Source organism: Xyrauchen texanus, chromosome 31 (genome assembly GCF_025860055.1).
Source record: "Xyrauchen texanus isolate HMW12.3.18 chromosome 31, RBS_HiC_50CHRs, whole genome shotgun sequence".
Taxonomy (NCBI): Eukaryota; Metazoa; Chordata; class Actinopteri; order Cypriniformes; family Catostomidae; genus Xyrauchen; species Xyrauchen texanus.
The window spans coordinates 20,440,237-20,467,220 of NC_068306.1; the positions used below are offsets into that span (position 1 = coordinate 20,440,237).

Here is a 26,984-nt window from a genome sequence, read left to right on the forward strand (position 1 = left end):
ACAGTGGTTCTATAGATGTTTTAAAATGATGACCATTTTTGCACAGGTGGGAACCGTTGTCATGACTAGCAGTAAATAGAAATGTCTTTTTTCAGCCAGAAATTAAAAACAATGAGCCGGTGTGTTATGGTATGGTGCATGCTTTTATTTAAATTTTTTATACAAATCTTATGCAAACCATAAATACTAAGACATATTTAGCATAATTTAATTTGCTGGGTTCTGCCAGTAAAATAACAATGACAGTTAATAGGATAAACCACAAGAAATTGTGAAATTGTTCTTTTATATTTAATTTATTTCTTCTTACAGTATATGGCCATATCAGACAATCTTTGATATTTTATATTCAAGCCAACAGAAGGCCCAGAGAGCGATTAAAAAAAAAAAAAGAAGACCACATTCAGCCACTCCTTTGTCACCTCTTCTCTCTTCCTCCACACCCTCTTTTTTACACTTAACATGCAAGAAGTTGGGCGCTGAAGTGAGAGGGAGCTGCATAGCTGGTGCAAGAACCAAAAACTGTCAAACATATGCACACATAATGAGAAAAGAGGGTGGAGAATGAAATCATTTCACAGAGAGAGAGAGATAAAATTGAGAGCGTGAGCCGGCTGAGTGAGAGATACTTGTGAGATACTCAAACACAAGCACAGTGAGACAGAAGGACGATTCAAGGGGGACAGTGAGGAGACTGGAGAGGGATTGTTAAAGAACTGGGGAAGAATTGGAGTTAGAGGCAAAAAAGCAAAACAGGGACCATGCTGAGGAGGAAGAGGAGCATTTCCTTCAGTGGATTTGGATGGTATGTCGCTCATGTTGAACAAAATCAGTTGTGTGGAAATGTCTGCCAGATGCCCTCTGTGTGTGTGTGTGTGTGTGTGTGTGTGTGTGTATGAGAGTTGAAGTGCTTCAATTATGTGCTTGGTAGTGTTTCTCTATGGTTGTCAGCATGCTTGCATGTGCTGTTTTTTAATCTGCATTCATTTGTAGTATTAAATGATGGAGAGAGAGCAAATCTTGGGCAAATGATATGAAGAGAGTTGAAAAAGCATTGTGAGTGTGGCTTTGTTTCTTTGTTTTGTGGTATAAAGTATCAGGCATGCAAATGTGTGATTAGAGGGCATCTAGTCATCTAGAATTGCCTGTGACAAGTGAAATAACTTTTCCTGTGCCTGACGGTTCTGGTGCTCAATCCTCTGCAAGGCAACAGTTTAAAAAGGTAGTGGGTTAGGTGAGTGGGGTCCAGAGTGGTTTTTCCATCCCATTCCACTAGAGGTCGACCGATATATCGGTTGTGCTGATTAATCGGCACTAATAACGATTTATGGAACTATCGGTTATCGACAAACTGTTGTGTCCGGTGCTGGAGCGGCTGGGAATGGCGTGCTGTCATTACAGTATGAGAGCGCCCTCTAGAGGCGAAATGAAAAACGATCACTGATGCATTGGTGTGGTTATTTTGACATGTGACACTGCATGGAGCTGAACAATGCATATTTAAAACACCAACATCTAAAAGGTATGTATACAGTGCATGTTGTCATATCATTATAAAGTAATTAATTTATTGAATAGATGCTGCATTAATAGAGAACAGCAGTATGTTTGCAGACAAGGCTGAGAGAATGCTAACATTAAAGCTAATCTCAAGTTGTTGTGACAAAAATGTGACAAAAAACACACAATTCCTACCCAAATTTTTAAATAAAATGTATTACCATCTATTTGCATTATATATATCCAGTCACATTTATGCTTTAGCGAGCTAAGTTGTATATTTAAAGGTAGTGAGAGATTTGAGAAAAACATCTTCTTGCAGTCAAGAGAAACGTATAAACAAATCAGAAACACATCTGATTTTAATTCATTTTTTATCCTCACAGTGATACGTATTTTTGTCGTTTTGATTAGATAATCATCAAGTGATTCATGTGTGTGTGGCGAGTTTCTTTGAGAATTTAAAGCGCAAAATACAAAACAGAAATATCAATGAATCTTATAGAAGCATTAAAAAAAAAGCATAAGACCTTGCAATTCACTAGTTTGCCCTAGTTTCACATTAAAGACCCCTCACCAGAAGTGAAGTGATCAGCCACTTTAAGACGTGCAATAGCTCTTCGAATCACAAAAGGCTATATAAGTAAATATATCAAATGCACGTGCAGCGCGTCAGTGAATGACAGTGAACAACATCTCAGATGTAGATGCTCAATAGTTCGGTTCACTTATAATATGCATTTTTCCAGAATTTGAATAAGACGCGAATTAAACTACTGTGAACTTGCCTACAAACAGACACATACAGGACTTCCTCGAGATTTTGGATAGAATGTCATAATAAAAGCGTGAGGGTTTAAAAAGTGCACGATTTAAATATATTACTGTTGTATTTAAAATTAAAAGCCAATAATAATAATATTAACAACTATTTATTATGATTATTATTGTCATTACTATTTGTTTACAATGTATAACAATATTTCAATTGAATGGGTTCCAAAAAATAACTGTGAATGAAAAGTGGACTGGTGACTTAAAAGATATCTGAATCCTTTAAAGTCTAGATGTAAGTTGAACATTTTTTGGGAGAGAGAAAAAAAAAAGAAAGAAAAATCAAAAATTAAACACTGGTTTCTTTTCTACTGAAGACTTGAATACTGGAATTGCTGTTAATTTTGCTGCTACATTATCCAGTATACAAGTTAATAATAAAGCGTTTCTTAATAAGCAATACATTTATATTAAAATAATGTGTAGTTAGAGGTTTGTGTTTCTTTACATATTAAAGAGTACCCCCAATTAGTTCCACACAATAATGTAAAGATATTCTAAAATGATTATGCATAAAACAAACCTGGTATCGGATCGGTATCGGTATTGGCCGATACTGAGATTTCCGGTATCTGAGTCGGATCGGAAGAGAAAACGTGGTATTGGTGCATCCCTACTTTAAATGTAGTTTTTTCATTCAGTATCAATTTTAAAGGCTATCGGCCAATTAATCGGTTATAGGCTTGTCTTCCCAACTTAGTTATCGGTATTTGCAAAATCCTACATCGGTCAACCTCTACTTTCTACCCCTTTGGAGCTGGAAAAAGGATGTCTCAAATAGTACCACAGTGGAGTTTGATGGTGCAGATCCTTAAGTGATTATTGAATATATTTTCTATGAATGTTAAATAAAGGCACCGGCATTGCCCTTATTACTGGATTTTTCTTATTGATTGCTCTTTTTCATCAGACAGACTGTGATTCTCTCTTTCTGTTAAATACAATCTGTTGCAGTATAAATCTGTTTCCCACTTCTTTGCACTTTTTACCCTTTGTCTTTTTCACATGCACTCAGTTACCTCTTATTTCTAAAAAAAAAAAAAACTCTCTTGACCACTTGTTTAAAACATTTGTTATTGTAGCTCAACAGGTTATGGGGTCAATTCAGCCTGTGCTTTGACAGCAAAGTCCCCAATTCCGAATGTCTCACAGTCCAGCTGAGCAGCCAGATATTTTATATGATGATGCTGATATTTTATAAGAGGAGATAATGCTGAATATTTTCCATAATGTTAAATAATTTAAAAGAGGTTATAGTTGTATTAGAGTGCACATTACCACGATTCCAATCCTGCTTGAGTGCTCTGCTTCTCACATTTCCTTTCTCGCTTCCCTCTTGAAACCTTGATTTCACACATGTTGGCTGAGTGTGGAGCTGAGTTTGGCTTTGTGATTTGCATCAGTATGGATGTTTATCTTTAAATGCTGTGATATGTGTTTGTGCCTGTATGTCACCACAGTGGGATTATGTGCTTTTCTGTGTATAGTGAAATTGTTTTCCTACTTATTAAATAATTTCAATTTATATTTCCATCACGAGAAAAAGGCACCACCAACAACAGCAGTAAAAGGCCAAAAAAAGAAAGAAAAGAGCATCAAAAATTAGCAGAGGTGCAATAACATGCAGTATTTTCACAAGTTTAATTGCATTAGTTAAATCTATATATATATATATATATATATATATGTTTGATCAGCTTAGTCGGCCTGTCTGTCCAACATGTGCCATCAGTTGCACGCTGCTTCCCTCTCCCTCAACTCTGTATGCGTTTAGAGAGAATCTCTGTAAAAAACAATTTTCCATCCCCTTTTCTCCCAATTTGGAATGCCCAATTCCCACTACTTAGTAGGTTCTCATGGTGGCATGGGTAATTGCCTCAATCCGGGTGGCAGAGGACAAGTCTCAGTTGCCTCCGCTTCTGAGACCATCAATCCACGTATCTTATCATGTGGCTCATTGTGCTTGACACCGTGGAGACTCTGCATGTGGAGGCTCATGCTACTCTCCGCGATCTACGCACAATTTACCACGCGTCCCATTGAGAGCGAGAACCTCTATTTGTGACTTCAAGGAGGTTACCCCATGTGACTCTACCCTCCCTAGCAATCGGGCCAATTTGGTTGCTTAGGAGACCTGGCTGGAGTCACTCAGCACACCCTGGATTCAAACTCACGACTATCAGTGTCAATACACGCTGAGCTACCCAGGCCCCCCCCCCCCAGATCTGTACACTTTTTAAAATAAAATAAAAAAACAGAAATCACTGAATGGTGCTACGTTAGTAGATTGACAAAGTTCTGGGTCAAAAGCCTACTCATTGTTCTGGCAGCTATACATATTATCACTTATTTCAGGTATATACAAAATCCTAAGAAAGATTGGTGGGCATACAATGTATGCCTGCGTATGCCCTAGACTACACTTCTGTCTAGAGGAGTTTCCTCTGGCACTGATCCCTCTTGTTTGAATGACCCTTGTGATGGCGCAAGCGCTTGTCTGCTTGTGTCTTTCAGCATGGGTTAGGGTTACATTAGGGTTAGGTTAGGGTTAGGGTTTGGATTAGGGTCTTTTGTTAAGATGTGTGGAAGAAGAAATAATTCCCATCCTGCACAAGTATTTGCTAATATAGCCTAATCCTTTTTTATTTTGCTGTGAAGTTTATGATTTTTGTTCATGTTCATGGTCACCAAATAGTTTTTTGAATTTATATTTTTGTGTGAGGATCTAAATTTGGGCTTTGTATTTGTTCAAGGTCATGTTAAGGCTTAGCATTAGGCCAAGGGCCAAATTTAGCCTTAATGTTAGACTTAGAGTTAGTTTAGGCTTTGCATTTATCTTAGAATTATGTTTTGCCCTAGTGTTAAAATGAGGGTTAACTTTAGCCAAGGGTAACATTTTGCCTTCGCGTTAGGCTGAGTCAAGTTTAAATTTAGCTTTAAGCTTGAGCTTAGGGTTTGTTTTTTTGTGAATTTAATTGAGAGGTTGCACACGTATGCAGATATTTTTTGTTATTTTTACATTCACAGATATTTGATACACCAACAACAGCTCTCATTTATTTTCATCTAGATTATTTGATAATCAAATTGGTACAATCTCAGCTCTCCATAGTTAATATATGAATATATAGTTATTCACTATTGCTGCTAGTGAATGTGAACTTCATATGGGGTCTGTGTCAGCTTTTTTCTGTGGGAAATTTGTGAAATGTGTACACACACAAAAACACACATGCCCACACCCTTCCTCTCTCAGAATTACCCACATCCACACCACACCCAGTCACCAGTACTGCATGTTTGATAGTGACACTGCTCTACTCACACAAACGGATGCACACTCACAAATAAATCATAAGAGGTGTTAGGGTTAGGGATAGGTACCTCGTACTGAGGAATGTCTTGTGTAAGTGTAATGTTTACATCACATTTTATCAGATTATTTTTCTGGTACACCTCTAAATTCTGAAAAATCCCTCACTGTGGTGGATAGTGAAAATGATGGATGCTTCTTGACACCAGAAAAACAACATACACATGCAGCGGTGTGTTTTTCTATTTTTAATAAACGTTTATTATTTATAATTTCAACTTTTAGTTTATTATATTTCAAATATATTTGATTCTAGTGTCAGACTTTAGTTAGAAGTCTCAAACGGCAATTACCAAATGGGCCATGAGCCAGGCAATGTTCTCGATAAAACTTTTTTTTTAACAATCCTTAAAGATAACTATGGCATAACAAGGACAAAGCAATATGCAGAAATTAACAATTGATTTGCTATCTAGATTTAAAGAGATAGTTCACACAGAAATGAAAATTCTGTCATAATTTATTCACCCGCATGTTGTTTCAAACCAACATGACTTTCTGCCAAGGGTTTCGGGCCCTTGCTCTAAAGCTTGTGCAGCAGTTGGAAAGGTTTCTTTTTTTCCCACATTGTGTGTTGTACCATGTGCATTTGATCCAGTATAGGTGCTCTGCTGTAGGCACAGTGAGGGTCTGCTGGCTACCACCTTCTGTCTCTCAAAAAGCCTCCATATATACACTTATAGACACACTAAACATGTATTTTATGTCATGTTAAGCTACTTTACACCAAAAGAGGTCTTGGTGTGACACCTCTTTTGGTTTGATCTTCAGAATCATGTGTGATGCTATGGATGGGCTACCGGGACTTAAGCCATTAATGTTTTCAGTAAAATCCTGAATGCTTTTTATCATCTTGTAGTGATATCAAAAGTACTAATGCTTGGCTCGATGGTAATCAGTTCTTAGATTCACAATGTATTATGCAAATTTTATTTTAACATGTTTGGCACTGATTGGACGATGCTGGCCATTACTTTGAATCAGAAGTAATTATGCGAATTTCTGATTGCTAAATGCTTCTTGCTATCACTTGTTTGTTTGCCAGTGCAAAGAGAGAACATTGAGATTTTGTTGCCAAAGTAGAAAAAAACATTAATTAATGTTAAGCTTTACAGAAATGTAAATGTCTGTATGGTTTAAATAACATGAATAACCCACACTCATGGAAAAAAAAATAAACAATATGATGGAATAAATCTGACTTTCAATAGCTTGGTATTATTTAAAAATTCACAACTTTGTCTCACTGTCCACATATGTGGACGTCAATTTTTAGGGATACTATTAGCTCTAGGAAATGTATTTATTTATTTTGTGTGTTTATTTGGTGCTACTAGGGAAAAAGTGAAATGGAAAATGCACATAGTAGTCATGCTAAGGACTAAGGATATATCATCAAAGGATGGCCCCATACGTATCAACAGAGGTCTGAGCTAAGCCTTGAATATCCACTGACCATACAACTGCCCCTGATCAGAAATAATGGGATGTTTCAGTAATATAGGGGTAGGGTTAGGGAATAGAACCCTATCATTAACCTGCTGTGAAATTAATGGAAGTCTATGAGATGTCCTCAATTATTTCTCTTATATTCACTTAACTTCCGTTCTAGCGGTTCTTTATTCACCTTATTCAGCCCCGCCCCTTTTCCACGCTACGCTCTTCTGAATTTTGTCATCTAACTTCCTGTTTGTATTAGAGTGTACTGAAAAGAGTCGATCAAAGCACAGAAATAATTTTTCACCAAGAGTTAATGGTGTGAGTCTACAGCACACCTTTACTACTTGAAAATACTAGTGAGGTGTTTTTCTGTCACTCTATGTTGAAAAAATGTTCTTTTTTTCAACACCCACAAAGGTAAATTGGATCTGGCAGATCACATTCAAACAGCTATGACACACTGCACTTTTTCATAATACAAGCGTTTAATTATACAGTCAGGTCCATAAATATTGGGACATCGACACAATTCTAATCTTTTTGGCTCTATACACCACCACAATGGATTTGAAATGAAACGAACAAGATGTGCTTTAACTGCAGACTTTCAGCTTTAATTTGAGGGTATTTACATCCAAATCATGTGAACGGTGTAGGAATTACAACAGTTTGTATATGTGCCTCCCACTTTTTAAGGGACCAAATGTAATGGGACAATTGGCTGCTCAGCTGTTCCATGGCCAGGTGTGTGTTATTCCCTCATTATCCCATTTACAAGGAGCAGATAAAAGGTCCAGAGTTCATTTCAAGTGTGCTATTTGCATTTGGAATCTGTTGCTGTCAACTCTCAATATGAGATCCAAAGAGCTGTCACTATCAGTGAAGCAAGCCATCATTAGGCTGAAAAATCAAAACAAACCCATCAGAGAGATAGCAAAAACATTAGGTGTGGCCAAATCAACTGTTTTGAACATTCTTAAAAAGAAAGAACGCACCGGTGAGCTCAGCAACACCAAAAGACCTGGAAGACCACGGAAAACAACTGTGGTGGATGACCGAAGAATTATTTCCCTGGTGAAGAAAACACCCTTCACAACAGTTGGCCAGATCAAGAACACTCTCCAGGAGGTAGGTGTATGTGTGTCAAAGTCAACAATCAAGAGAAGACTTCACCAGAGAGAATACAGAGGCTTCACCACAAGATGTAAACCATTGGTGAGCCTCAAAAACAGGAAGGCCAGATTAGAGTTTGCCAAACAACATCTAAAAAAGCCTTCACAGTTCTGGAACAACATCCTATGGACAGATGAGACAAAGATCAACTTGTACCAGAGTGATGGGAAGAGAAGAGTATGGAGAAGGAAAGGAACTGCTCATGATCCAAAGCATACCACCTCATCAGTGAAGCATGGTGGTGGTAGTGTCATGGCGTGGGCATGTATGGCTGCCAATGGAACTGGTTCTCTTGTATTTATTGATGATGTGACTGCTGACAAAAGCAGCAGGATGAATTCTGAAGTGTTTCGGGCAATATTATCTGCTCATATTCAGCCAAATGCTTCAGAACTCATTGGACAGCGCTTCACAGTACAGATGGACAATGATCCGAAGCATACTGCGAAAGCAACCAAAGAGTTTTTTAAGGGAAAGAAGTGGAATGTAATGCAATGGCCAAGTCAATCACCTGACCTGAATCCGATTGAGCATGCATTTCACTTGCTGAAGACAAAACTGAAGGGAATATGCCCCAAGAACAAGCAGGAACTGAAGACAGTTGCAGTAGAGGCCTGGTAGAGCATCACCAGGGATGAAACCCAGCGTCTGGTGATGTCTATGCGTTCCAGACTTCAGGCTGTTATTGACTGCAAAGGATTTGCAACCAAGTATTAAAAAGTGAAAGTTTGATTTATGATTGTTAATCTGTCCCATTACTTTTGGTCCCTTAAAAAGTGGGAGGCACATATACAAACTGTTGTAATTCCTACACCGTTCACATGATTTGGATGTAAATACCCTCAAATTAAAGCTGAAAGTCTGCAGTTAAAGCACATCTTGTTAGTTTCATTTCAAATCCATCGTGGTGGTGTATAGAGCCAAAAAGATTTGAATTGTGTCGATGTCCCAATATTTATGGACCTGACTGTAATTCTGCTTAATTTTTAGGTTTCAACTTGTTAATCATTTTTGTTAAAATGTGTAGTTGGCATGAAATTTCAAACAGGATAGCTTGTATTATTTTACATACAAGTTCGTGACATTAAAGTAAATGATTTGTTCTTTTTAAAATAAAAATTTCACCTCACATTTTTAAGAGGCTTAAATGTAATTAAAACAGTTATAAATGCAATATAAAATAAAACGTACTGTTATATGTGTGTGTGTGTGTGTGTGTGTGTGTGTGTGGGCTGGTGGCTTACGAGGAAATTTTTTTAGGTTACAAACTGGTAATTACAAGGTTATTATGCTAGAAATGTGTTTTATGGGGACATTTCTAGTGTCCCCATAATTTAAATAACTTAAAAAACATACTAAACAATGTTAAATTGTAAAGATGCTTTAAGTTTTCTGTGAGGGTTAGGTTTAGGGTTAGGGTATATAATCTATAGTTTGTACAGTATAAATATCATTATGTCTATGGAGCGTCTTCATAAGGATAGCCTCACCAATGTGTGTGTGTGTGTGTGTGTGTGTAATGTTTTGTGACATTGTCAGTGCTGGTGAGTGACCTTTCCTGCATGTCAGCATTAATTTGGCATTAAACTCACCATGCTACAATAATTTAAAAAAATCATACCAGGATGAGACTTCACAGAAGTGCCCCTTTTAACCCATTTTATTCCTTGCATCTTTTAAGATCAACTGCAATGTCTAGCCAAGCAAATTATAGCCATCTATATTTGTTCTTTGATCTTAAATGCTTTCTTGTCTTTTCTCTTCAAACGCAGGGTTGACAAGTCTACCAATAGTTCCCTTCGAGCTCAGTGAGTACTGTCTGTACCCCCACCCCCACACCTCCTCTCCCACAAAACCTGACTCTTTATAACCTCTTATCTGTGTGTTTTATGAACAGACGTAAAGATAGTTACTTGATGAAAACTAAAGACAGTGCTGTTGTTATAGGGTTGCATGCAAATATACATATGCACGTGGTGGTCATTACGCGAACATTAATTTTCTTTTGGTCCATTTGAAATTTAGATTAACCCATGCTTTTTATTTTACAAGATGATCCATTTAATGCCTCAAAGCTGATCCATTTATTGCCTCATCATAGGGATATTTATTATGTACCGTATACTGTAGTATATTTGTAATAGTAATTTTTGCTCTCACTGCATTTATGTTTCCCCAATGTCTTTTGCCAAACTCTTAAAATACCATTTACTACAGCAAAACTCTTGCGAATGTTAACTACACAAGTAACACTTTACAATAAGGTTGTATTTATTAACATTAGTTAACTCAATAGTTAATATAAAAAATACTTGAACACATTTACAGTACTAATCTTGGTAATTTTAATTACTACTTACACTTGTACAGTTTTACATAAAAAATGAACAGTAAGTTAAAAGTATTGTTCATTGTTAGTTCATGATACCTAATGTATTTACTAATGTACTAGTGTTAACAATTGGAGCCTTCATGTAAAATGTTAAAGAAATAGTTCAACCAAAAATGAAAATTCTCTAATTTACTCACCCTCATGCCATCTCAGATGTATATGACTTTCTTCCTTCTGCCGAACACAAAAAAAAGCTTTTGAGCATAATATCTCTGCTCTCTTGGTCCATAGTAAGTTAATGGTGAACAGAACTTTGAAGTTCCAAAAAGCACACAAAGGCAGCATATAGTAAGTAATCCATATTACTCCATTGGTTAAATCAATATCTTCTGAAGTAATCCAGCCAATTTTGGGTTAGAACTGACCAGAAAATAACTAGTTTTTCATTAGAAACCTTGACATTAGCAGTTACCTTGGCGATCATGATTTCAAGCTCCCTTATACTTCTTAGCACCATCTCGCACTCTGCACATGTGTCAAGCATTAGGAAGTGTTATCGAGCTTGAAATAATGATTGTGCCTAGAGACTGCAATGGCTAAATGTACAGTCAAAAAGGATTTATATTTTGGGCTGTTCTTACCCAAAACGGATTGGATTGCTTCAGAAGACATGGATTAAACCTCTTGAGTCATATGGATTACTTTTATCCTGCCTTTATGTGCATTTTGGAGCTTCAAAGATTTGGTTACCATTAACTTGCATTGTATGGACCTACAGAACTGAGATAGTCTTCTATAAATCTTTGTTTGTGTTCTGCAGAAGTATGGAAGTCATGCACATCTGGGATCAAATGAGGGTGAGTAAATGATGATAGTTATCATTTGTGGGTGAACTATACCTTTAACACTATACGTTGTTATGTGAACAACCAGTTACACATAAAACAGTACTACTTCTAGGCTCTTTTCAGCCCAAAAGTAATGATGAATTCAGGTTCAGTTCAGTGAGTTAGATGTTAAATAACATCTTAATAGAGCTGTTCAGTCATGACTTCAATTTGTAGGCCAGCCTGGAAGAATAATTTGCCAATCGTTACTTTGAGAATAACCAATGAGTGTTTAGAATGCTGTTTTTAATTTATCAGTAATATAAGGTCATGATGAAGAGATTTTCACGTATTGTTCTACAACATAACTTACACAGTCATTCCTCAAACGGGACTTATGAAGCTGCTATGTTTTTAAAAGATACTTTTGGAACCAAATCAGCAGAAAAAGTGGGCAGACACTGTAGCGCTCTAGAAAGATGTGTTTTCTATTTATTTTATTATTTCACAGCCAATGATTTTTCTCTCTCATCACATTCAATTCAGACAGCTAGCTTACAGCTCAGCCTTAACAAATAATATGCCATGGTACTTCAGATTCAGGATCTTTGTAGCAAACTCACAGCGATTAATGCAATGCATTTAATCCCTTCTGTCTCGCCAAATTTTCCAATTTATAACCCATCTGGTCATTCACAGTATTTAGCTTATTCATAGGCACACGTGCAAATCCAGCATTATCATTCTCACTCATAAAAGCACACACACACAGGGCTTTAAGATCCTGAAAGTGGATGAAGTGGATTTGTAAAGTGTTCAGAGCATCAGAGTGGAAAGTAGGATCTGCTCTGGTCGTGCGTATCAGTTCATCATCCTGAATAGGGTCATGACTACAGATCATACACATGGAAATGATCCACTGTTTGCTGCTGCTGGCTGATACTGGCCTTCTTGAGGCCCATTTGTGAATCGCTTTGAGGTGAATTGATGAAAGGGCAAGGGTCATTAATATGTTCTTTGTGTGTTTGTATGTGTTTGAATGCCCGTAGGAAGGACACTATACAGCATGTATCTATTTATAGAAGTCCCATTAGCAAGAGACCTTCAATGTATGTAAACCATATGATCTACTCTGTGGTATTACATAACTTGAATTAGCAATTCTAAAAGGACTCATAAGTCAAATTTTTAAATGTAATGAAGAATGACCTGAATTACTACAACTGCAACAAGATTGTAATTTCACTGTTCTTCCACAATCTGATGCAAAGGTTTAGGCAAGGATGTGACCAAATATTTGAGATTGGGGGACTATATGTAAAAGTATTAGAATTGGTCATTGAAAAACGTCTTATTCTTACTTTAATTGTAAAGTTTGGTGGGGCATCCCCCTCAACATCTATAGTGGTAATACATAAAATACAGCATATTGCAACAGTACTTGCTAGGAGAAGAAATTATATAGTTAGCGATTTCGGGTTGGGTTCGGGCTTAAAACCTAAAGGTATTGTTTCGGCCGGGTAGGGTCTGGCCACACGGTCTTGGGTACAGTTTGGGTTTCATTTTAAGGCCTGTGCAGACCTCTACGCCGATTTCTTTGCGAACCCTCAGATTAAATCTTGTTGGCGTCCATGTCTTGCATCACCCTGAAGGGGTCTATTTTGTGATAACAACCAGCTGACTCCTCATTATTCAGCTTATTACAAGACTACTTGCCAAATAAACAAATAAATGGACATGAACTTTGATTTGCATTAAAATTCTGTAATTTTGTGAGAACAAATAAATTGCTGAACAGCTGAAATCCACCTCTGGTTTGCATCGGAGTTCTGTTGGTGTTTATATTGTAATTAATGAATGTATGATTGCTCATTATGCATTTTGTTACAAGACTACTATCCAAATAAATTAATAAATGCACATGAATCACTGATATGAGTTGAGCATTTGAGAGATTGCACAGTGGTCCGAGAAGCAGGAACAAAGGCTCTCAAATACCTGGATGAGCAGCCTATCACGTGGATGTGCAGTTGTTACAGAGAAATATCAGACTGCTAGATGGCGCAATTGACCAATCAGAATACAGTATTCCAGAGAGCCGTGGAATAATGTGAAATAATCAGTATTTATTGTAATGACACACACACACACATAAACAGTATATATATATTATATGCACAACATGCAAATGGAAACTACTGACAAGCTGTAAAAACAGTTTAGATCAGTGAGAATTTTCATGCGGGCTCTGGTTGTTTTATGCTGGTTTGGTTTTAATCTGTAATTGCAGATTACAGCAAATCCATGAAAGACCAGCAAGATCTTCTCTTTTAAGTTGGTTAAACAACATGGTCATTCTTTTGAATCAAATTGACCAAGCAAGTCTTGCAGAGCAAATGTTTACAAGCCTGGTGAGGACATCAGCACTCCAGCATCCTAAGTGCAATATGCTCTGTACAAGATTGCTGGTCCTTTCATTATTGTATGGACTGACTTTGAGTCTGACTTATTGTGTATAATCTACAGTGGCAAGCTTCTTGCAAGCAACCAGGTGGAGAGGTAACAAGTGGGATTTCCATGTCTCTCCACTCACCCAATGTTCAGTCCTGCTTGGAAGGGAAGAATGTGTGTCTGTGTGCTTGTGTGCACGCACAGATATGTTTCACAAATCAAAGCTGGCAAGACATGTAAGGTTGCGTAATTGTGTAATATTGACCAATATAGGCTAGCTTGTTTGTTTGCATGCATGCAAAAGTCAGACCTTATAGCATGCAAACTAGCAAGAGCACCGGAAAATGTATTAAATCCTCATGAAAAAAATGCCATTAAACGAACCAGGCATGAGTAAAAAAGACATAAACAATACTTTACATGCTTATTGGGATTTATGCTCAGTGTGATATCAGGAATTCATTTACAAACCGTATGCTGCATTAGCTTTGAATTGCAGCAGTGTTGACGATTAACTAACTAAAAGTTGCAACGCTGCTAGCTGTACTACATTTTTTTAGCTGCTGGACAATAGATTTGCTGTTTGTAAAATAGTGTAGCTTTTCTAGTAGGCTTCAATAATATTATATAAAATATATATATATTTTTTTATATAGTTTTATATACACTCACCTAAAGGATTATTAGGAACATCTGTTCAATTTCTCATTAATGCATTTATCTAATCAACCAATCACATGGCAGTTGCTTCAATGCATTTAGGGGTGTGGTCCTGGTCAAGACAATCTCCTGAACTCCAAACTGAATGTCAGAATGGGAAAGAAAGGTGATTTAAGCAGTTTTGAGCGTGGCATGGTTGTTGGTGCCAGACGGGCCGGTCTGAGTATTTCACAATCTGCTCAGTTACTGGGATTTTCACGCACAACCATTTCTAGGGTTTACAAAGAATGGTGTGAAAAGGGAAAAACATCCAGTATGCGGCAGTCCTGTGGGCGAAAATGCCTTGTTGATGCTACGGGTCAGAGGAGAATGGGGCGACTGATTCAAGCTGATAGAAGAGCAACTTTGCCTGAAATAACCACTCGTTACAACCGAGGTATGCAGCAAAGCATTTGTGAAGCCACAACATGCACAACGTTGAGGCGGATGGGCTACAACAGCAGAAGACCCCACCGGGTACCACTCATCTCCACTACAAATAGGAAAAAGAGGCTACAATTTGCAAGAGCTCACCAAAATTGGACAGTTGAAGACTGGAAAAATGTTGCCTGGTCTGATGAGTCTCGATTTCTGTTGAGACATTCAGATGGTAGAGTCAGAATTTGACGTAAACAGAATGAGAACATGGATCCATCATGCCTTGTTACCACTGTGCAGGCTGGTGGTGGTGGTGTAATGGTGTGGGGGATGTTTTCTTGGCACACTTTAGGCCCCTTAATGCCAATTGGGCATCGTTTAAATGCCACGGCCTACCTGAGCATTGTTTCTGACCATGTCCATCCCTTTATGGCCACCATGTACCCATCCTCTGATGGCTACTTCCAGCAGGATAATGCACCATGTCGAATCATTTCAAATTGGTTTCTTGAACATGACAATGAGTTCACTGTACTAAAATGGCCCCCACAGTCACCAGATCTCAACCCAATAGAGCATCTTTGGGATGTGGTGGAACGGGAGCTTCGTGCCCTGGATGTGCATCCCACAAATCTCCATCAACTGCAAGATGCTATCCTATCAATATGGGCCAACATTTCTAAAGAATGCTTTCAGCACCTTGTTGAATCAATGCCACGTAGAATTAAGGCAGTTCTGAAGGCGAAAGGGGGTCAAACACAGTATTAGTATGGTGTTCCTAATAATCCTTTAGGTGAGTGTATATATATAAGCTTTGTCCCCTTTAATAGCATCAATGTAGTCAGCTACTTTTTGTTAGTAACTTGTAGTGTAACTAACTACTTACACTATGAAATGTTTTTTGTCAGGTAACCTAAAATATGTGCTTAATGTGGTAACATCAACAAGTTACATTTTTTTTTTTATTCTGACTAAATCAACCTGGCAAATTGGGTTATACCAATGAAAGTCATTTTTAGGATTAGATCAAGTAGTTAACAAATAGTTAACAATTGCACGTTATCATTTTTTCAGTGTAGTTGTATCTTTTTGCTTGGAAAGCTACATTTTCAAAGTAGCTTCCCCAAAACTGATGTACATATACTAGAACAGTGAATTTTAACACATGTGGTGACATGTGAATGTCACACACAGTGTGCCAGTATTATAACAGTGTGTTGCATTTACAACCTTAAGCAAGTCTTCAAGGGAAGTTTGGTGTATTTTTGAAGCCGTGTGTTGACATGCCTGTCAGTAACATTATATTAATACATACACATGTATATGCATTTGACACATGCAGTAACTTTGAAAGTGTGTGTGTGACGTGCATGTTGTCTTGCATATGTCTCTGTGCTAATAGTAGGGCTTCATTAATCATGGAGTGATGTCTGCAAAAAAAATTGATGTGTCTTGATGTTAGTTTTGCTCATGATATATTGACTTGTGTTAAATATTAAAGGGATAGTTCACCCAAATCTGTCATCATTTCTCACCTCATATTGTTCCAAACCCGTATGACTTTCTTATCTTCTGTGGAAAACAAAAACAGATGTTTGGCAGAATGTTAAAGCAGGTCTGGTTGTACCTCAAACGAACATTAATGCACCCTCAGCTGCAGACCAGGGCAAACTACTGTCCGCTGGGTCGATTTATCATGAACGTTTTTTATGAGACCTTTCATTTATGTGTCTTTGGGACCTATCGCGCATCCACAAGCTTTTAATATGCTCAGGATTGCCAGATAATAGATGCTACACCCTTACTCAGAGATTTATACTTGCACAATTTGGAAATATTTAGCTTTATGTCATATTTAATTTATGCAATCTTGCATGCGAGTGCTCACTCTCTCCTCTTCGAAAATAAAAAATCTAGCGCTCAATAGTGCAATATTCTGCTCAAAGAAAAGTGTGGAGCACACATGAAGCTGCAGTGTGTGCGTTTATGTTTTGTGTCTTTTTGTGTCATTAAATATTATTTTGATGGTCCAGTCTCCTCCTTCCCATTTCAACCTTGCTTCAAGGGGATACGAGAGAGAGGAAAATGTTAGTTATTTTATGTTATTTGTAACACCTCACACCTGTATGTGAATGTTACTCTGGCAGTAATCATTTGTAATAGTCATGCAGCCTCTTATTCAGTTGTGTGCTGAATGGGATGCCAAACAAACCATTGACAAGACCCACATCATGACCCATGAGCATGTAAACGAGTTGATAATATTTTCAGAATAAAACTTTGTCCACTTTGCGGCAAACATTAAAATAAGCTTTTATAATTGTAAAGGATCTCACGAATGACAGCAGACAAACAGGTTCCTTCAACTCGAGTGAGTAGTCTTTTATTTGGCTTTTAGAGTAGATGACAGCTTCAGAGTAACAAATAAGGTTCAGCTTCACAAAATAATACTTCAGGTTCCCAGAACTCTCTCAGACCCAGACTCTCTCTGATTCAGTTTCTCTCTGTCTGTCTACTGGCTAATGTGGCTCTTTTATGCCGCTGTCCCCGTGTTCTCTGTAATCAGAAACAGGTGTTAGGCATGATCTTGCTCAGGTGTAAGCGCCCTTACCGCTCTTTCTCTCTCCAGGTGGACACTTGACCAAGCCCCGGCTGCCACATATCCCCACCGCCTGACTCGATTTTGCAAATCACTATGTACTAAATTGCAGGCACAGCATTTTCAGCGACTTATCATGAGAAAAAAAAACGACGCAATAAATGTTTTTACATTAAAAAAATACCTTTCCTTTATGTAGTTTAGTAGCATTTAAACATGATTTAATACATTATAAAAATGTGTAATTACGATACATCTCCACTTTATACAGATCCCCCTCAGTGATTTTGATCTGGAACCGGGCATGTGTTAAAGGAATGTTCCGGGTTCAATACAAGGTAAGCTCAATCAACAGCATTTGTGGCATAATGTTGACTACCACAAAAATACATTTTGACTCGTACCTCCTTTTATTTAAAAAAAAAGTGAAAATCAAGGTTACAGTGAGGCACTTACAATGAAAATGAATGTAGCCAATTTTTAGAGCGTTTAAACACAAATGTGAAGCTTGTAATTTTATAAAACCTCATTAATTCTTCTGTTAAAACTTGTGTATTATTTGAGCTGTAAAGTTGTTTAAATAGTCATTTTTACAGTCATTTTAGGGTTTAGGGTTGGCTGACATTACATCAATATGGAACAAAGTTGTAAAATTGGCTATAACTTTACACAGAAAAGGTTAATATGTGATTTTATCACACTAAAATCATGTTTACACACACATCCTTTATGTCTTGTGGCTATACTTTTGAAACAGTGAGTATTGTAATGTTTAAGGATTGACCCCCATTCACTTGATCTCACATAAAATTCGGTATACGTAGACTGAATTTGAAAACACTGCCTCCAGAGGCAAAAGTGGTAGGTGTTTCAGAGCATATCAACAAGTGTGGTATCCATTTATATCCAGGAGAGGTCACCAGAAGCCATATGTAAAAATAATTGTTTTCAGCTGAACAGGGTGTAAAACACTGAAGAGAAATACTTCTCACTGTAAACTCGATTTTTGCTTCTTTTTTTTTTTTTTAAAGAAAATGAGGGGCAAGTCAAAATGTTTTGTAGTAATAAACTTGAATCCACAAATGCTGTCTGTTGAGCTTAACTTGTATTAATCCCGCAACATTCCTTTAAGGACAGGCAGCCTCCACTGACAGTCACCATTCACAATGTATGGAAAAAAAAAGCAGCATCCATATTCTACAAATCACTTCTCTTGTGTTCCACAAAATAAAGAATGTACTAGTTTGGAGTTGTGAATGACATGAGGGAGAGTAAATGACAACAGAATTTTCATTTTTGGGTGATCTGTCCCTTTAAATATTAAAGTATGCAAAATAATCAACCTTTGATGCCTATAATTTATTCAGAAGTGTACAATGGTTTGTGTAATGTGTGTTATAGACATCAGTCAATTTATTGCTGTTGCCTCGTTCTCTGAACCTGCTGACATATCTGTGTGTGGTGTGTGTGGTGTGTGTGTGTGTGTGTGTGTGTGTGTCGCATAATCAAAGTGAACAAAGTAGACAGGGCTACTAGGGTGTCTGTGAGGATTTCAACCCCCCTTCTCTCTCTCTCTTTCTCTTCTCTCTCTCTCTCTCTCTCTCTCTCTCTCTCTCTCTCTCTCTCTCTCTCTCTCTCTCTCTGAATTGAAATGCTATATACTTGTGGAGCATACAAACCCTAAGAGTGTGGTTGTGCAATCAGTAGCCAGTGTATGTACTTTTCTCTCTCTGGCTATTATTTCAACTGTTGGTAGGAACTGGATACTCAATAACTAGAGGAGACCTGTACGTTACCTTCAGATCAAAAAAATGCCTCGCAGACTCTGGTGAGTTTAGTTCACATTTAACTATTTCAAAATCTGTGATTATGTATTTTGATGCACATTTCATGCATATTACAAATAAAATGCATAACAAAATATTTCTCAGGTTTGTATTTTAAGTGTAGAACCATGCTAAATTATTTAATTGACTTTTTTGCCCTGGCTTAATGAATAAAATCTGGATTACATGGTGGTCACTCAAACTGTAATTGTGAAATGTACTGTAGAAATGTCTTTGCAAAGCACTGTGGGTGATGTTGTTTTAGAGTTTGGCTTGCGTTTCACTGAAAGTGAGGAGTTTAGGATATATTTTGTGTGAGTCATTTCAAATGATTGTGGAAGTATTACATAAACTGACAGAATATCCTGACAGTTTGACTTTAAGGTCTTAGTAAGTGGCTCATTGCTGTTGGTGTGCTGCGTTTCCTTGGGTGTCATTCATCTCGGTTTCCAGTGATGAAAGTATAATCCGTTACCCGCCGCAAAGCTTGTCACACGCTCTGATTCTCTCTGCTCTCTGCAAATCCAAAACAGGAACTGCTTTCTCAGCCTTGCAATGGAGAAGAGATATTGTAGCATCTTTTTCTGGATTTTGAAGGTCTAGATTTTGGCAAAATTTCATATGTTGCTCAAATGCACTTGTTCTGAAAAATATCTTTTTTTTTTAATGATATTACAGTAACAGCAGATTGTGTAACAGCAGGGCCATAAACATAATATACATTGAGGGGGACAAGTCCCATCCAATAACCAGATATGGGTAGACCTACCACCCCCCCAACCCAATAATTGATATCCTTGTTGGTGTTCTGCTGCAGTCCATTATGCACCACTGTCTAATTGTCTTTGGTGTGGCAGGAATAACACAATGGTTTAAAAAAAATAATAATTTTTTTTTTTAGCATGCTCTGTAGTCTAACAATGCTCGTCAGTGTCATTTGAAATATCCAATCAAATCGATGAAGGCGGGACTCAAGTTTAAAACGCTAAGCGGAAACCTCATGGATTATTTACATTCCAGTGCCACGCATCAGCAGTTTAGGTTAAGAGTGTTTGTGTCATGTGAGATGTAAGAATCGAACTAAATAAGCAATATTTGACCACTGTTTTATGACTGAAATGTTGTACCAACCGACAGCAATTTCCAAGGGTGCAAACTAGATTCACCATTTGGCGAAATTTGCCATTTTGAATGGAAAATATGTCATTAAAGTACATGATTTGTATGTCATTCATTATTGTGAATGTGAAAACATCAACAGGGCTGTTTTCAGCATATCAGGCATAAGATAAAGAGCGAAGTGTGTATATTGTAAAGGAATTGAATGAATGAGGTAATGTTCCATCCACCCATCCATCCATCCATCCATCGTCAACCGCTTATCCTGTGTACAGGGTCGCCTTCTTTGACGATGGATGAGGTAATGTTATTTTAGAAAATTCACTTGACATTGTCTAGATAATGATCTGTAAAACACATAGTAGAGTGTTATCACACACAGATTAGAACTAGACCATAAGACCTGTGACTTCTGGCTTCCATTGAGTTTTTAGGTTGTGGCAGAGACAGTGTCATATATTTTTAATGCAAATATTATTAGGTAAAACATTTACAATCAATTTAAGATTTTCTAAATAATTTCTTTGTCTTCAATTAATTCTAAATTGTGTACACCATCTCACAAGTGTCTTCTTTCATAATAGACTCTTTTATTTTGAGTATGTCCTTGTCAGGTCTGTGAAAAAAATGAGCTACCAGTTAGAGGAGTTCACCTAAAAATGGAAAATTTACTTTTACTCACTCATTTACTCACCCTATGTTGTTCATAACCATATGCTGTTACTTCTATCATACTATATGTTTTTGTATGGAAAAGAGCAGTGTTAGGATTCTTGAAGTTTGTGTTAAGATTCTCATGGGGGGAAAAAACAATGAGGGACAACTTGAGGGCAGTAAATATTTTTGTGTATTTTCTTTTTGCTAGCCATGCTGACACAGTCATGTCATTTTACAGATACATCAGTGATGAAAGAAATTCAAATGATATTCTTCTTTTCTTTGAAAAGAAAGAAAGATGACTGAAACAGGTGAAATGCTAGCAATACAGACACAGTGTTTGTCTCGTACTGTGTGTAAGAGCCATTGTGCTCACTTAATGTCTATTGTAGTTTCACTGGTGAACACTGGGTGGAGTATGGGTTTCATTTGGTATAAAGGTAGCCAATGAGTAAGAGACACCAGGTGTAATGAATGAGGGAAGCAAACAATTTTTGACCGTGTCAAGAACAAAAGAGGACATACTAACTGGTGATGGCAATCTGTTTGAGCATCCGAGCTGAAACCCAATAAAGAGTGTAAATGCAGTACTTGACTGAAGTGCGTTTGTTTTGGAGCCACGCGTCAGTTATCCCTACAAACACCTCTGAGTGACAAGATGGTTATTGGTTGCTACACTGTGTGATCTTGACATATATAAAAAAATATATATATATTTAAAAAATAATATATATATATATATATATATATATATATATATATATATATATATATATATATATATTGCATTTAACATTTGTAATCAGGACTATAGAGTACCATTGTTTTTATGACTTCAACACCCACGACCCCTCCATTCAAAATATTTTGGTCCCTATCTAAGCAGAGTTTATCCTTTCTGTAGTGCAATTGGTACACTAGTTTATCTTGTGACTGCTTGTCATCAGCAGACAGTGCCTCTTCCACATCACTGCTCTTTCCTCCTTTTCTCCTCTGTCCGTCCATCTCTCCGTCATCCCCTACAGGAGCAGCCCTCTCCGCTGATGAAAGATAAATGTGTAGCTTCAAGACTGAGATCCTCTCGTAGGAATAAAATAGTTAACCAACTGCACTGCTTACAGCAGGAAGCTAGAACTTTTATAGCATCATTCTTATACTTATAAGTATAAGTATACTGATATACACTTTCTTTTTATTCACCTTTAAAGCCCATGGAATCATAATTGGATTTTTATGGTTTTTAGTCTGTATTAGATTTGAAGCCATTAGTGTATTCCTAAATGTTACATTTCTAGCATATATATATATATATAAGCATTTACAATTTTACTGTCTTTGTCCTCTGGAAAAAATAATGGAAATGATTGATGACTCATGTTGAACTGCAGAGATTTTTGGTCTAATCAAATGCTCTCTAGAGAGATAATGCCCCTCCCCCTAGTACCACCTGCAACAGAACAAGTAGCAAATCATAGTTCTGTGACAATATAGGCTGTTGGGTATTTAAAAGAAAAACTTCTTGGTTCAGTAGGAAATATTTCAACACAAAAAGAAAACTGCGCTTGTTGAGCAATTTCATGGGTTTTTAAAACTCAGTCACTAATTCTGCCTGTATGTTTGCAAGCATTGAGACATTGTGCAAATGTTCCTTTCCCTCCACACCACAGATTCACATGGCCCTATTACAGTGAAACCTATTTCTGCTGGAGGCAGTTAGGCTAAAGACAGCAACAATTGCCAATCTGTATTCGAAAGAGGAACAGTTGTAATGACTTTTCCTGCTGAGAAATCTCATTCTCATAATGTGAAACTGTGTTATAACAGCAGCAAAGCAATTAGACTAAGCTTAACCCAAACTTACTCTCTGGAAAGATCAGTGTAATGTTTTCTTTTAGATGATGGTCCCCAATATAGGGTGCTGATATGATGGGCTTTTTTTAATAAGCTTAACCATGTTCTGTCTCTTCTTTTACCTCTTGATTTGTCATTCTGTGTTTTTCATCCGCTCTCGTCTTACTGATCTCTTGAAACTGTCCGACTTTCTCCTTTGACGTCTCATCTCACTGATCTGTCTCTTTCACTTTGTATATTTTTTTCTTGCTTTGTATATTTTTTTTTACTTCCCATAGTTGAGATGATTGCAAACACATCAGATATTCATGTCCACCTCCTTTCCTTCAGGAATACGAGGACATTTTGAAATGATGGTTTTTTTCCCCCATGCTTGGAAAAGACTGGGAATCTAATAGGTCATGGACATTTCTACATGAATAAACATTTAAATCTAGTTTCGCTCTGCTCAAAAATGTTAAATACCGCTCTGGAAAAAATTAAGAGACCACTGCAAAATTAACAGTTTATCTGGATTTACTTATCAGATTTATTTATAGGAATGTGATTGAGTAAAATTCTCATTTTTATTCTACTCTATAAAGTACTGAGAACATTTCTCACAGATTCCAAATAAAAATATTGACATTTAGAGCATTTATTTGCAGAAAAGGACAAATGGTCAAAATAACAAAAAGATTAAGTGTTTTCAGACCTCGAATGCAAAGAAAACAAGTTCATATTAATATTTAAACAACACAATACTAATGTTTTAACTTAGAAAGACTTCAATATATGGTGGAGTAACCCTTATTTTCAATCACAGCTTTCATGCATCTTAGCATGCTCTTCACCAGTCTTTCACCTTGCTGTTGGGTGATTTTATGCCACTCCTGGTGCGATAATTAGAGCAGCTTGGCTTTGTTTGATGGCTTGAGGTCATCCATCTTCCTTGATCACATTCCAGAGGTTTTCAATGGGATTGTTCAATGGTAATCAGTTGCAGTTTGGAGATTCCATTAACAGGTGCCAATAAAGTCATACAATAATACTGTTAATACTATAGCCATGATTGTGAGTCTGTAGATTAAAACCATAATTAATACATTTATTCTCTATAACAGAGCGTACATCCAAATCCTAACGAGAATAAAAATTTCTAAGCGTATAAAAGGAATGTGTCACAGAAATATGCCTGACATTCAGCAAGCACACAGTTAATGCACTAAAGAACATAAGTCCTTGTTTTTATTCTTATAATTCATTGCATACAGTTGATTTACACTATAAACTTCTTAAGAATGTGCTGTCTTTGTTTATATTGCTAGTGCTTGAAGGAATGGACTAGATATTAGGAAGACGAACCTCCAAATTAAACTGCACTTGACCCAGCCCATTAGAGCTTGCACACACAATTTCACCAAACCCACTTGTGTCTAGCCTTAGCTCATACTTGCACAAAAATACCAAAACTTCATGGCTATGCCCATTGACTTTGCACATACCGTATGACTTAAAGCATAGCACTGTGCTTAGCACTAGCACTCTTAAAATAGGGCCCTGAATGTAAAACATCAACTAATATGATATTAAAATGTTATAAATTACTTCATGCCTCATTTTGAGTAGAATTCACATGAGATCAGTAAAAATTGTATTAACTAATCAACAATTATTTATAGTAATACTGTATATATGAGGTAGATAATGTTAATTTGTAATGTTTACCTTTTGCATTCATAGCACTAATGTACTAACACGCTATATGTGGTCATGATATGTGCTGATTACACTGTTATTGTAATTTATGGTGACACTGATACTACTGCAGAGATGAGTTTATAAAAGAGTGTTAATGTGCAGAATACAGACAAAAGAATGAATAGGTACACCTTTCTTTGGGCAGATGTGTAAATGGCTTTTGGCTGCAGATTGCACATGAGTAAATGGACACTTAAAGTTGCTGTACGTGACTTTTCTTCCATAGCTTTAAGCTCTCTAAACAGCAAACAAATATGTGGCTGCAGGCCGCGGTCTCTGACGGTTTCTGCCTGTCAATCATTTTGCACGTTCTCATAGTGCTGTAGTTAATTTTTTAAACAGTTGTCATTTGATGGGGCTATTTTTCTGCTGTTGTTTTTAACAACTGCTTTTGCTCTGTGTCGGTCTTAATAAAGCTAATTTTGTATCTTTGGAGTGCAGATTTTGAAAAGAGTGGGCGTGGCTAAGTTAATGGCTCAGCTTGTGGAAATTCTAGAACGGCTAAAATTGCTCACAGCACCTTTAAAGGAATATTCAAGGTTCAATACAAGTTAAGCATAATATTGTGGCATAATATTGATTACAACAACAACAAAAAATTGTTTTACACGTCCATCCTTTTCTTTAAAAAAAAAAGCAAAAATCTTTGTTAAATTGAGGCACTTACAATGTAAATGAATGGGGGCCTATTTCTGAAAGTTTCAAAATTATAGTCACAAGATGTAAACATTATGCATTTAAACTAGATTTTACTGTAAAAATCACTTACTAACCTTTTCTGTGTTAAGTTATAGCAATTTTACAACGTTGTGGCCATGACGATGTAATGTCAACAAACTCTAAAATGACTTTAAAAACAACAATGTAAACAATTTTACAGCTCAAATAATACATAACCCTCCAAAAATTGGCCACATTCAATTCCATTGCAAGTGCCTCACTGTAACCTCGAAATAAATAAAGTCTAAATAAATTTTTTGTGGTAATCAACATTATGTAACAAATGCTTTCAATTGAGCTTAACTTGTATTGACCCCGGAACATTCTTATAAGCTGGCGCATTAGCTTTGGTCAATGGGAGGTCGTCAAGTGACCAATGAGCTTCTTCTTTTACTGAAGAACTGATAAGACATCCAGCTGATCTGAACAATTCCATCGCATTTCATTTGCATATCATCAAAAACACTGATTGTATGCTTATATACTGATTGTATGCTCCTGCTTTTTTGTCCTACACTAAAATTACATCAGAAAGTGGAAACACAACAGTCTGATTTTACTGATGGTAATTTCTACATACGTGTTCTACTGCAAGCCTCGAGGGAATAAATACACAATTGCACACTTTCACAAGGTAAAGTTACTTTATTACTCACTAGTGGTGGGTAAAAATATTGTTTTCTGATTTATCGCGATCATATCAATATCAATTCTAAAATCCCAAGATTGATCTTTCAATCAATGCGCAACCCTCTACTACAATGAAAGGAAGTCACTCGCAGTTGCAACCAAATTTTGTGCTATGTGACTAAAATTCATATATTTGGTAACTGGATGGTAAATGTTTACATTTCACTCACCAGTAATTGTGTAATTTAGTTGTGAAGTGTTCAGCAGCGAGATCCTTTCACAGTGTGTTGAGAGTAAAAGTTGTTCCGTGTAACGTGTGTCCAAAGACGAGATCCACGCAACCCATTTGTCATTGAAAACTGTCTCTTTTAATACCCTTTCTGTTCTGTACAGTAAATTGTTGATCATAAAAAAATTTTTTTTAATTCTAATCATGCATCGCACAGATGAGGTAAAGTCATTCTAGTCCTCTCTAGTTAACTGGTGCTCATCTAAAGGCACTGTTTACAGAAATACAGTTTTTTGCTGAAGAGGCAGTACTGGTTTTAGCACGTGTTCAACAAATCAATGTATATACCTGTAAATAATACAAATTATGCAATTTAGAATCAGAATCAGCTTTATTTAGCAATACATATGTAACAAAAATAAAATATGAAATATCATATCTTATTTATTGATTGAATACATTTATTTGTTCATTTTCAAAAAGCCTAAATGTGACGAAAATAATAAAAAAGTACTAAAATGTAAAGTATAATTAATATTTTCCTAATGTAGTTAAAACAGGTCCCCTGTACAATTAACAGCATTAGCTGGGAGATAATTTATTTTA

At 36.7% G+C, this 26,984-nt stretch overlaps 1 protein-coding gene across 4 annotated transcripts in view; it reads left to right on the forward strand.

The window, feature by feature from the left end:
• Positions 1–511: 511 nt before the first annotated feature.
• Positions 512–26,984, forward strand: part of LOC127625314 (rap1 GTPase-activating protein 2-like) — a 73,354-nt gene continuing 46,881 nt past the window's right edge. For 3 of the 4 annotated variants that reach the window (XM_052100537.1, XM_052100539.1, XM_052100540.1), the window contains exon 1: positions 512–805. In XM_052100537.1, the coding sequence (XP_051956497.1) occupies positions 762–805 (44 nt within the window). In that variant the 5' untranslated portion in view covers positions 512–761. Of the gene's footprint in view, positions 806–19,392; positions 19,435–26,984 lie in introns of those variants that run through there. The other variant, XM_052100538.1, reaches the window with a different exon arrangement.